Source organism: Oncorhynchus masou, chromosome 13 (genome assembly GCF_036934945.1).
Source record: "Oncorhynchus masou masou isolate Uvic2021 chromosome 13, UVic_Omas_1.1, whole genome shotgun sequence".
Taxonomy (NCBI): Eukaryota; Metazoa; Chordata; class Actinopteri; order Salmoniformes; family Salmonidae; genus Oncorhynchus; species Oncorhynchus masou.
The window spans coordinates 17190759-17203258 of NC_088224.1; the positions used below are offsets into that span (position 1 = coordinate 17190759).

At 44.3% G+C, this 12500-nt stretch overlaps 1 protein-coding gene across 1 annotated transcript in view; it reads right to left on the reverse strand.

The window, feature by feature from the left end:
- Positions 1–12500, reverse strand: part of LOC135551361 (electrogenic aspartate/glutamate antiporter SLC25A13, mitochondrial) — a 91190-nt gene that overhangs the window by 50929 nt on the left and 27761 nt on the right. The window contains 2 exon segments of the mRNA XM_064982580.1: positions 3862–4008; positions 10509–10648. Coding sequence (XP_064838652.1) covers positions 3862–4008; positions 10509–10648 — 287 coding nt within the window.

Genomic DNA, 12500 nt, shown 5'->3' on the forward strand with positions numbered 1-12500 from the left:
GATGTAGGGATGGTGGGATGTAGGGATGGTGGGATGGAGGGATGGTGGGATGGAGGGATGGTGGGATGGAGGGGGATGGATGGTGGGATGGAGGGATGGTGGGATGGAGGATGGTGGGATGTAGGGATGGTGGGGGGATGGTGGGATGTAGGGATGGTGGGATGGAGGGATGGTGGGATGTAGGGATGGTGGGATGGAGGGATGGTGGGATGGTGGGATGGGGAGGGATGGGGGGATGGAGGGATGGTGGCATGGAGGGATGGTGGCATGGAGGGATGGGGGGATGGAGGGATGGGGGATGGGGGGATAGAGGGATAGAGGGATGGGGGATGGAGGTATGGAGGGATGGGGGGGATGGGGGGATGGGGGATAGAGGGATGGAGGGATAGAGGGATGGAGGGATGGAGGGATGGGGGATGGAGGGATAGAGGGATGGGGGATAGAGGGATGGAGGGGTAGGGGATGGGATAGAGGGATGGGGATAGAGGGATGGAGGGATAGAGGGATGGGGGATGGAGGCATGGGGGGATAGAGGGATGGAGGGATAGAGGGATGGGGGATGGAGGGATAGAGGGATGGGGGATGGAGGGATAGAGGGATGGGGGATGGAGGGATGGTGGGATGGAGGGATAGAGGGATGGGGGGATAGAGGAATGGAGGGATGGGGGATAGAGGAGAGGGATGGAGGGATAGAGGGATGGGGGATGGTGGGATGGAGGGATAGAGGGATGGGGGGATAGAGGGATGGAGGACAGAGGGATAGAGGGATGGGGGGATGGATGGATGGTGGGATGGAGGGATGGTGGGATGGAAGGATGTAGTAAAGGAGAGAAAAGAGTTAATAAGAGTTAACACTTAAAATAGAGACTCAAAGTGTATGAACTGCACACTGTCCTCCCAACACTGTCCTCCCAACACAACTCTTTCACTGCACACTGTCCTCCCAACACAACTCTTTCACTGCACACTGTCCTCCCAACACAACTCTTTCACTGCACACTGTCCTCCCAACACAACTCTTTCACTGCACACTGTCCTCCCAACACAACTCTTTCACTGCACACTGTCCTCCCAACACAACTCTTTCACTGCACACTGTCCTCCCAACACAACTCTTTCACTGCACACTGTCCTCCCAACACAACTCTTTCACTGCACACTGTCCTCCCAATACAACTCTTTCACTGCACACTGTCCTCCCAACACAACGCTTTCACTGCACACTGTCCTCCCAACACAACTCTTTCACTGCACACTGTCCTCCCAACACAACTCTTTCACTGCACATTGTCCTCCCAACACAACTCTTTCACTGCACACTGTCCTCCCAACATAACTTTCACTGCACACTGTCCTCCCAACACAACTCTTTCACTGCACACTGTCCTCCCAACACAACTCTTTCACTGCACACTGTCCTCCCAACATAACTTTCACTGCACACTGTCCTCCCAACACAACTCTTTCACTGCACACTGTCCTCCCAACACAACTCTTTCACTGCACACTGTCCTCCCAACACAACTCTTTCACTGCACATTGTCCTCCCAACACAACTCTTTCACTGCACACTGTCCTCCCAACATAACTCTTTCACTGCACACTGTCCTCCCAACACAACTCTTTCACTGCACACTGTCCTCCCAACACAACTCCTTCAATGCACACTGTCCTCCCCACACTGTCCCCCCTACACAACTCTTTCACTGCACACTGTCCTCCCAACACAACTACTTCAATTCACTGTCCTCCCCACACTGTCCTCCCAACACAACTCTTTCACTGCACACTGTCCTCCCCACACAACTCTTTCACTGCACATTGTCCTCCCAACACAACTCTTTCACTGCACATTGTCCTCCCAACATAACTCTTTCACTGCACACTGTCCTCCCAACACAACTCTTTCACTGCACACTGTCCTCCCAACACAACTCCTTCACTGCACACTGTCCTCCCAACACAACTCTTTCACTGCACATTGTCCTCCCAACACAACTCTTTCACTGCACACTGTCCTCCCCAACTGTCCCCCCATAACTCTTTCACTGCACACTGTCCTCCCAACACAACTCTTTCACTGCACACTGTCCTCCCAACACAACTCCTTCAATGCACACTGTCCTCCCCACACTGTCCCCCCTACACAACTCTTTCACTGCACACTGTCCTCCCAACACAACTCCTTCAATGCACACTGTCCTCCCCACACTGTCCCCCCTACACAACTCTTTCACTGCACACTGTCCTCCCCACACAACTCCTTCACTGCACACTGTCCTCCCAACACAACTCTTTCACTGCACACTGTCCTCCCAACACAACTCTTTCACTGCACACTGTCCTCCCAACACAACTCCTTCACTGCACACTGTCCTCCCAACACAGCTCTTTCACTGCACACTGTCCTCCCAACACAACTCCTTCACTGCACACTGTCCTCCCAACACAACTATTTCACTGTCACAGGAATTATGTCTCTCCATTTAAGTCTGTTTAAAAGGACATAAAGTAGCATGGGTAAAATATTGCGGATATTCATCCTGTACTGTTCAAGATTGTGGGGGTGGGGAGAAAAGACGGGAAACCATCCGTTTCACTAGATGGCGCTGTTTGCTTTACAGACACAGCAGTGTGCCCAACACAGCTTGCAGGAGGAAGAGGCTACTTGGGTTGAAGCTTCTCCTTTCCTTACAAAAAGATTCATTTATCCAAAACCAAGCAACCTCTGCTGTTCACTGAAACATCATATTACTGTGCCCTGGCCACGAAATCTACACCCTAGTCATGTACAGGGACTCAAAGGGAGAGAAAATAAAATAGTTGGGACAACTGAGCATTCTATTTATCATTTATCATTTTTCAGTGTGTGTGAGAGAGATTAGAGGGAGAGTGTGTGTAAATGTTTGTATAGTGTGTAGGCCTGGTTCCACACACAGCCTTGTCTTAAATGTGTCTGCTGTAATGGCAGTGAGTGTGTGTTTACTAACATGGACCCTGAGATGGCTGGTTTATGATTTAAACAATGTGGGAGAAATGACAGAGTTCACTAGGTGTTTATAAAATGGGCTAGACGTGGAAGGAGACACACACACATTCTAAAGACTCACACACATAATATACACACAAAGACACACACACATTCTAAAGACACACACACACACAAGGAAAACAGACAGAGACACAAACAAACATGTGACATGAGACATACTGTACATACTCGCTCAAACAAACATACTATACTTGTGTTCATTTTTTCTATCACACACAGAGAGAGAAAAAGAGAGGACACGAAAACAGCCGTGTGTAGTTGTGTGTGGTTGTGTGTGGTTGTGTGTGTGAGTGAGTGAGTGCGCATGTGAAGGGAGAGACATTTAGCTGCATGGTTTGATGCCAGAGAGGTTTGAGGTAGCCCGTTCCTGCAGTCCAATGACCTAGTGGCCTCATGGGTGGAATGTTATTCATATGTTTCATCATTTCATCATGAATCAACTTTTCTTGTTTTTTAAATGTTGAAAATCCGGTGTTTCTATGTCAAACAGTTTTGTTATATTTCAGTCTTCTCTGATGTATATAAAGTGTAGTATTGGGATGCAGACTGGAATACATTTCAACTCTAAATCTGACTTGGTACAGGTGTCTTATCTTTTAAACCCATAACCATGTGTGAGGTGGATACTTTTGTTTCAAGTAGATTTGTTTAAGACGACCAAGAAAGACTGTGTGGCCCTGATTTAGCCCACTGCAGTAAAAGGCTTTAATGACACGTTAGGGGAAGGAAAGGGAGAATTATAGAGGAAGAGAGCGAGAAGGATGAGGGATAGAGGGAGAGAGGGAGGAGAACCAGAGAGCCAGACCCACCGCCACCAGGCTCTCCTCCACAAAGGGTGTTAGCATGTGGGGCCGGATGGTGACCATGATGTCCCTGAAGTCCAGGGCGGAGATGGAGCCGCTGTGGGCCTTGTCCCTCTGAACAAAGGCCTGCCGTGCATGTTCCAGCTGCATCTCCTGGGGAGGAGACAGAGGAACACACACACAGATTAACAACACACATAGACATATACACACGCACGCACACACACAGTCTTATACAGCTAACCTTGTGGGGACACACAATTCAGTCTCATTCAAAATCCTATTTTCCCTAAACCCTAACCTGTACTCTTACCCTTACCCTAACCCCAAAACCTCATCTTAATCCTAACCCTAACCATTAACATAATTGTAACCCTAACCCTTGAACCCTTGGTTCCAAGTAAAATCCTTTTCAGTTCCAGATAGAACCATTTTGGATTCCATGTAGAACCTTCTGTGGAAACGGTTCTACATGGAGCCCAAAACGGTTTAACTTGGAACCAAAAGGGTTCTACTTTACTTTGAACCAAGGGTTCTTCAAAGGGTTCTCCTATGGGGACAGATGAAGAACCCTTTAAGGTTCTAGATGGCACCTTTTTTCTAAGACACCCTTTAAATCACATAGATACCCTTAAATCACATAGATACACAGCCTTTAAATCACATAGATACCCTTTAAATCACATAGATACAGTCTTTAAATCACATAGATACACAGCCTTTAAATCACATAGATACACAGCCTTTAAATCACATAGATACCCTTTAAATCACATAGATACACAGCCTTTAAATCACATAGATACAGCCTTTAAATCACATAGATACACAGTCTTTAAATCACATAGATACACAGCCTTTAAATCACATAGATACACAGCCTTTAAATCACATAGATACACAGTCTTTAAATCACATAGATACAGTCTTTTAATCACATAGATACCCTTTAAATCACATAGATACCCTTTGAAACACATAGATACCCTTTAAATCACATAGATACCCTTTAAATCACATCGATACCCTTTAAATCACATAGATACCCTTTAAATCACATCGATACACTTTAAATCATACAGACATTCCTAGCTTCAGAGACATAGAGCAACAAAACACGGACACAGAGAGATCGTCCTGTTCGGTTACACCCGGTAACATTATATTTCTGTGACATGATTTAGACATGTGCAAAATGTTGTCCTCTTATAACATTTTAATGATTTCAGATGAGGGTGTACCTACAAACCCACACATACACACACACACTTCTCTGAGAAGCAGGATGGCCGTTGATGACCCCCCTGACGCCATTTTCCCTCTCAGTTACAGGGAAACAGCATTTGGCGGAGCTGCAGTAATTTGCTCTCTCCTCCTCTCCTCTTCCTCTTCCTCTCTCCTCTCCTCTTCCTCTCTCCTCTCTACTCCTCTCCTCTGTCCTTTCCTCCTCCTCTCCTCTCCTCTTCCTCTGTCCTCTCCTCCTCCTCTCTCCTCTCCTCTGTCCTCTCCTTCTCCTCACGCTGCTGCAGTGGGGCGTCGCTTGTGTTTCTCTCACCAGTCCAAATCCCCCATTAAGGCACTCCAGGGGATACACATGCAGACTGGCTAATCACCTAACTGCTCACTATTTCACAACACACACACACGGCACAGCAGCTTCCTCCTCTGTGGATCGTAGAGACAACAGACAGGCTCATGGGAAGACTCCAGTGGGGCCTTGAAATGAAAAGCCATTATCACTACTGTACCTGTGACCACACGTCTGGTGAGACACCCTGTAAACAATACCGCTTCTGGGCTCACACTGAAAATACCACAATTCAAACAACTGTAAAACTTGGAATACCAATAGGCTACTTACTGACTTTATTTCAGTAAATTAGAGATGTTATTGAATATTATTTTTACATGGATTTTGACTATAAAAACTATACTTCCTCGCTACCATCCTTTGTCATAAGAACTCCTGAGTCTAAGTCTGAGTGACTAACATTTTTGATAACATAACAGGCCCCAGGCTACGCTCAATAACCCCGGAAACAGTTTCAGGAGATTGACACCTACATAAAGCTGAAAACAAAGGGGAGAATAAGTAGAGACATTTATCCCAAAAGAGGTGTGATCGCAAACCAGGTTTCTGTGAGAGCAGGGTGTCAGGAACAAGCACTTCTGATTCTGCATAGGAGCTCGTCAGCTACCTACTGCCATATAACGATCAGTTAGGAGAGTCATCATTAGCGGAGGTTATAGTAAATGTACTGAGGGGGTCCAAAATGGAAACCATACAAAGGAACATATCGCAAATAAACAAATCATTTGGAAATGGGACAATCCCAAAGACGCTTTTCAGTTGGTTTTTGAACCTTGGGATGAATAGGATCCAAACCAATAAACATGTGTGGGGGGAAAGAAACTACCACAGATAAAACAGCGAATGAAAGAAGAACTGGAGCGGTATAGTAAAAACAAGAGAAAGGAGGAGAAAAAGAGAAAATAAAAGCCTGTGTGTGTAAAGGAAAAAATATCCCTGAGCTGTATAGGCTGGACAGCAGAGTTCGGAGCTGCCTGGACTGCCACAACCACATGGAACAACAGAACAATTGCGGCCCAGAATCTAGTCAGTTTACAGTTTTATTGTAACTGTGAGTGTTTTAGAGACATGGTTTTCATTTCAGGAGGAGAGCTTAGCGTCTGACGACCAAATCACAGACCGCCGCAGTATTTACACTCACTTTAATTGTTCCTGGACTGGACGGAATAAAAAACATTTGACGAGCCACTTCTGTTTTGGGTTTCGATACGAAAGGCGTTGGCGTCTTTCCTGCTGTTTAAGGTCTTTAAACAATGGAATACCTGCAGGAGAAATACTGTACAGATTCCCTCTAACTGTTCCCAGTGGTTCCGATCAACACTCACCAGATTAAAGTCATTACTGACCCTTAAAGCTACAGTCTGGGATTCTGTTTTCCCCCCAGCTAAATTGGTGAATATCAAGCATTGAAATTACCATTGACAACACAACCCCAGATCATAGACTGTAGCTTTCAAGGCCCAGACATAACTTAACAAGGCCACTTTAATGCCCTCCATCCATGTTCGGTGTGCCAGCCACAGACCTTTACTGTATATTGGTGGGAAAAATTCAGAAAACAATGAATTTAGCAGTATTGATTGTATTATTGTTTGAGCATAGGAACATAGTATTAGCCATGGCAACGTGTAGAATTGCAGAAAATTAGCTTTAAAACGGTTAAATGTTCTCTCAGCTCCATGGCAGAACATGTAGAATTGCAGGAAATTAGCTTTAAAACAGCAATAATTTCTCTAATCTTAAAAATGTACAAATTTCTCTACACAGCCAAGATGGGGGCCTCTAAAATGCAGCCGCGCTGACTGTCCGACTGTGCCCATTGCCCCTGCCACGTCCACCACCTAAGCTCCTTTCTGATCCTGAAAAAAACCTGCAAGTGGGAAAAAAATAATGGTTGAATCCTAAATCGCACTCTATACCATACATAGTTCACTACTTTTGACCAGTACCCTATGGTCCCTGGACAATAGTACTGCACTATATAGGGAATAGGGTGCCATTTGAAATGCAAATCATGTCATTTTGGAGAATCTCTGGCATCCACCGAGACAGTAATTGGCGAGAAATTTGCAGCGCAAAGGTTTTTCCGGTTCTTGTGTGCATCTGGCTCGTCATCATTATGGATGATTGTGCAAGTAAACACAGTGTATAAGGGGCGGCAGGGTAGCCTAGTGGTTAGAGCATTGGACTAGTAACCGGAAGGTTGCAAGTTCAAATCCCCGAGCTGACAAGGTACAAATCTGTCGTTCTGCCCCTGAACAGGCAGTTAACCCACTGTTCCTAGGCCGTCATTGAAAATAAGAATGTGTTCTTAACTGACTTGCCTGGTTAAATAAAGGTAAAATAAAAAATAAAAAAAATGAAATAAGGATGACTAACCCCATTGAGGAAACCACTGAAAATAAACCATAGTATATACAGTACACAGTTTATTAGGTACACCACCCCATTCACGAAAATGGTTTGCTCCTACAGACAATGAGTCACGTGGACGTGGCTTGCAGACAGACATCGAAGCATTCAGTTACTGTTCGCTTGAATGTTAAAATGGGCCAAACGAGTGACCGTAGCAACTTTGAGCGCTGGTGCAGTGGTATGATCGCTGGTGCCAGGCGCGCCGGTTGTAGTACCTCAGAAACGTTCTGGGCGGCCCCAGTAGGGTGATGGCCTGGTCCGATGCATCCCAGTTCCTGTTGAATCAGGATTTGGCGTAATCCTGCCAGGTGTCAACAGTACATACTGGTGGCGGTGGTGTCATTTTAAAATGTTATTAATTTAACCCTTATTTAACCAGGTACGTTGACTGAGTGTGGGGAATGTTTTCCTGGCACGAGTTAGGTCCTTTCATACCAATTGAGCAATGTTTCCATGCCCGAAGAATTCAAGCTGTGCTGGAGGCGAAGTGGGGTCCGAAGTGGGGTCCGAACAAGTACGAGATGGGTGTACCTAATAAACTGGCCCCTGAATGTACATACAGTATATTTGCTGTATAATAAAAGTATGTATTATTACAATTATACTGCGCTTAACTGTGAGATACACAGCTTAAATCTGTATTATCATTCATATTACAAGGGGGAATAGAAATTATAGTATTTTTTAAATAGCAGTTAATTAAAATAACTGAATAAATTAAAATAACAGTAAAGGTCTTCACTCAGGTCTAAGTGGATTTATAACAGCCATTTTCTCCTCTACTACTGGGAAAACACTTAAATCACAGCCCCTGAATTAAATAAGAACCACAGAAAAAAATTATTTTCTGACTCAGTTATTATGACATGAATCAATAGCTATGAAATTGGGGCAAACTGACAAAATGAAGTGAGTGAAATAGGAAATGTATATTTCATAGTTGAGCTATGAGCATTACTGCTGCACTTCTGGTATGAAGTTTTGGAAACCAATGGAGTCGAACTGTGCAAGCCCTGAATGTAAAATATTTCCCTAATGTAACTGGGTGCAACACACACACGCACACACACACACACACACACACACACACACACACACACACACACACACACACACACACACACACACGGCACACACACAGGCACACACAGACACACACACACACCCACCCACCCACAGACACACACACACACACACACACACACACACACACAGACACACACACACACACACACACACACAGACCCACACACACAGACCCACACCCACACACACACACACAATATCAGTGTGTTCTTCACAGTGCAACCCATCTGGTCCAAGTTAAGTGTAACATAGAAAGCTCATTCAGATATAGTGAGTGTAGATGCAAACTTGGCAAGGCACTCTCCTCCACTCTCCCTCTCCCCCACTCTCCCTCTCCTCCAGTCTCCCTCTCCCCTGATTTCACGTCTAGACATCATATTGGAAAATGGCTAGCACACCACAAATACAAAAGGAATGGGGCAGCAGCAGCATGGCTGATACTCTCCTTTAGGGAAGAGAACACGTCGACCTGCTTTCCATAGAAGGGTGTATAGGTGGAGTGGGTTTATATTGGTGGTTACGTCACTTAACTGTAATGGAAAACAAATGCCAGCGTGGTCTAAAGTATAACCTCAGTGTTTCATTAATGCCTAATCAGGACAATATGGCGAGCTGTGTTGGGGAAACAGGACCAAGTAGAATCAGGACAATATGATGAGCTGTGTTGGGGAAACAGGACCAAGTAGAATCAGGACAATATGATGAGCTGTGTTGGGGAAACAGGACCAAGTAGAATCAGGACAATATGATGAGCTGTGTTGGGGAAACAGGACCAAGTAGAATCAGGACAATATGATGAGCTGTGTTGGGGAAACAGGACCAAGTAGAATCAGGACAATATGATGAGCTGTGCTGGGGAAACAGGACCAAGTAGAATCAGGACAATATGGCGAGCTGTGTTGGGGAAACAGGACCAAGTAGAATCAGGACAATATGGCGAGCTGTGTTGGGGAAACAGGACCAAGTAGAATCAGGACAATATGGCGAGCTGTGTTGGGGAAACAGGACCAAGTAGAGGAACCCAAGTCTGTGTGTGTCAGGCCAGGGGCTAGATGGGCATCAAATAGTACACTGAATACAGACACACACAATAGCTTTTAACACACAGTCTGAATACAGATACACACACACCATGGGCATCACACACAGTGTGGATACAGACACACACACACACCATGGTCATCACACAGTGTGAATACAGACACATACACACCATGGTCATCACATAGTGTGAATACAGACAAGCAGGTTAGAGTAAATATCTAACACAGACTGATGGGGTTTCATTGACTTTGTACAATAATGGGTATGCAGGGTCTGAAGGTAAAATGAAAAGAACTTGACAGATAGACAGAGTCAGACACAAAGGGAGAGAGGAGGTAAAGGACTAACTAACTGACAGAAAGACACATTGACATGGACAAAAAAGAGCAAGACATTTACTCAGACAGAGAGAGAGAGAGAGAGAGAGAGAGAGAGAGAGAGAGAGAGAGAGAGAGAGAGAGAGAGAGAGAGAGTCACTCTATGTGAGTGCAAGGTGATATAGAGAATATCAACCCACCAGGAGGAACTGGGTGAACTCTCCATAGCTGAGGTGCTTGGTCCTCTCCGTGCCGAAGTGCAGCCGCATGAACTCAGAGTCCCAGTTAAAGGGGATGTGCTGATGGTTGGTGGTCTGGCTGAAGACCTGCTTCACATCCTCTGAGGAGAGACCAGACAAGACAGGCACCTTTAATGAAATCAGTCCCCTTTTTATTCTGACCCTGTTGACAAACAGACTATTGTAGATGGCTGGTTAGCAGTAGCATTGCTTCACAAGACTCAGTAACTTGCAGACATGGGAGACAATGTTGTGTATTATGTCAGGAAAAAATGTGCTATTATTTTCTATGAAATCGTAGATATTATCATCATTGACCAGTTTCTTTTTTATAGATTTCCTATTAGAAAAGTATGTGTTAATAATTACGAAGGTTACAGATCCCTGAAATCTTAGGTCTAAACAACGATGATGGATAGATATCTGATGGAAGCATTAGACAGTACTGTAGGCCTACCGTAGCTATAAAATATGCAAAGCTATGTGATTATACGCTTTTCTAATTCTGTAAGAGTCTCATTCAGTAGAGGTAATGTAGGTGGGAGACATTGAAAACCAGCCCAAATGATTACAGCCTCATCAGAGAAACAAAACAACAGATAGTCAGAAAGAAACCCCATTTTTATTACACCACTAAACAAAAAACGTGTTTCATCCCCTAGCATGTATCAGTGAATGAATAACTTGAAGAGAAATGAGAGAGGAGATCTGTACCAAATTGCACCCTATTCCATAAATACCTTTGATCGATAGTAGTGCACTATTTAGGGAATAGTTATGTCATTTGAGACACAGACCAGAGAAATGGTAGTGAGATTTCTTCCCCACACAGATCAGGCCATACCTTTCGGAACAAGACAGCTCCAGCAGGTTTTACACTTTAATGAGGCAATAAAAATGCTGCATTTACTGGGCAGTGTAACACTGCAGTGCCATTCCCTATTCCAGACCTGCCGTTTATACTATCAGCCTTTATGGACCTGTCAACATTCAGGCAACCTTTTATTCTTCTCTTTTTTGGTCTCTTTGGCTGAAGTACAATCCCGTTTTAATGTGTGTTGCATGTCACAGTTTAATTAACTCTATTCCACGAAATGATGGATTGACTTTTTATAAAACACTTAAAATTAACATCCCTTCATGTAAAAAATATCTGTTTTTCCGCGATCACTTAATAGGAATTACACAGGTTATTAACAAACAAGAAAACAACGTACAAAAATGTAATAAAAATGTATAACGAAAAACCCATTTATGATGTGGAAAAACAAACTGTCTTTAATGCAGCTAAGCCACAGCAATTCCTGCTTTCAATACGTTATAAAGGAGTGACTTGTTATTTTGGTTGAGATGGAGAAGGCCACTTCATCTAATGACAAATTGAAGAAAGAGATAAAATCATGTAATGGATCACAATAAAGCGACTTTGACAAGACCATAATCTCAATCACAAGTTATTTGCTTTCGGTGAAATGGTAGCTGAACGTGAGCGATAAACAGCAGCGTATGGGCGTGTGTAATGTTTTTCATGCAATTTTCCACTTCTTGTTGCATCTCCTAGCGTAGCCACGGTAGCGTCGGGGTAGGCTATATTCATTAACCTTCCAGAAGGCAGAAAAACAACAGAGCTTTTAATTACCAAACCAGATACACCACGTCACTGATAAATAGTGTAATTGCTCCTTTTAAATATGAACATTTACATATGTGCATACATAATCAACCACTATGATCTTACTCCCTGCCGACTACCAACAATTAGAACGGAATTTACTTTCTCTCTGTTTGTGCCCAAGATATGTGCGCCGCATTTCAAATCAGTCCTAATGTGCTAATTTGGCATACCTACAGAAGGCAAAATGAAGGTTGTTTAAATCAATTAGGGAAATGTGAATCACGTACAAATGTCTCCTCTTCTCACCTCTGGGCTTGGAGCCTTCTAGGTAATGGTCC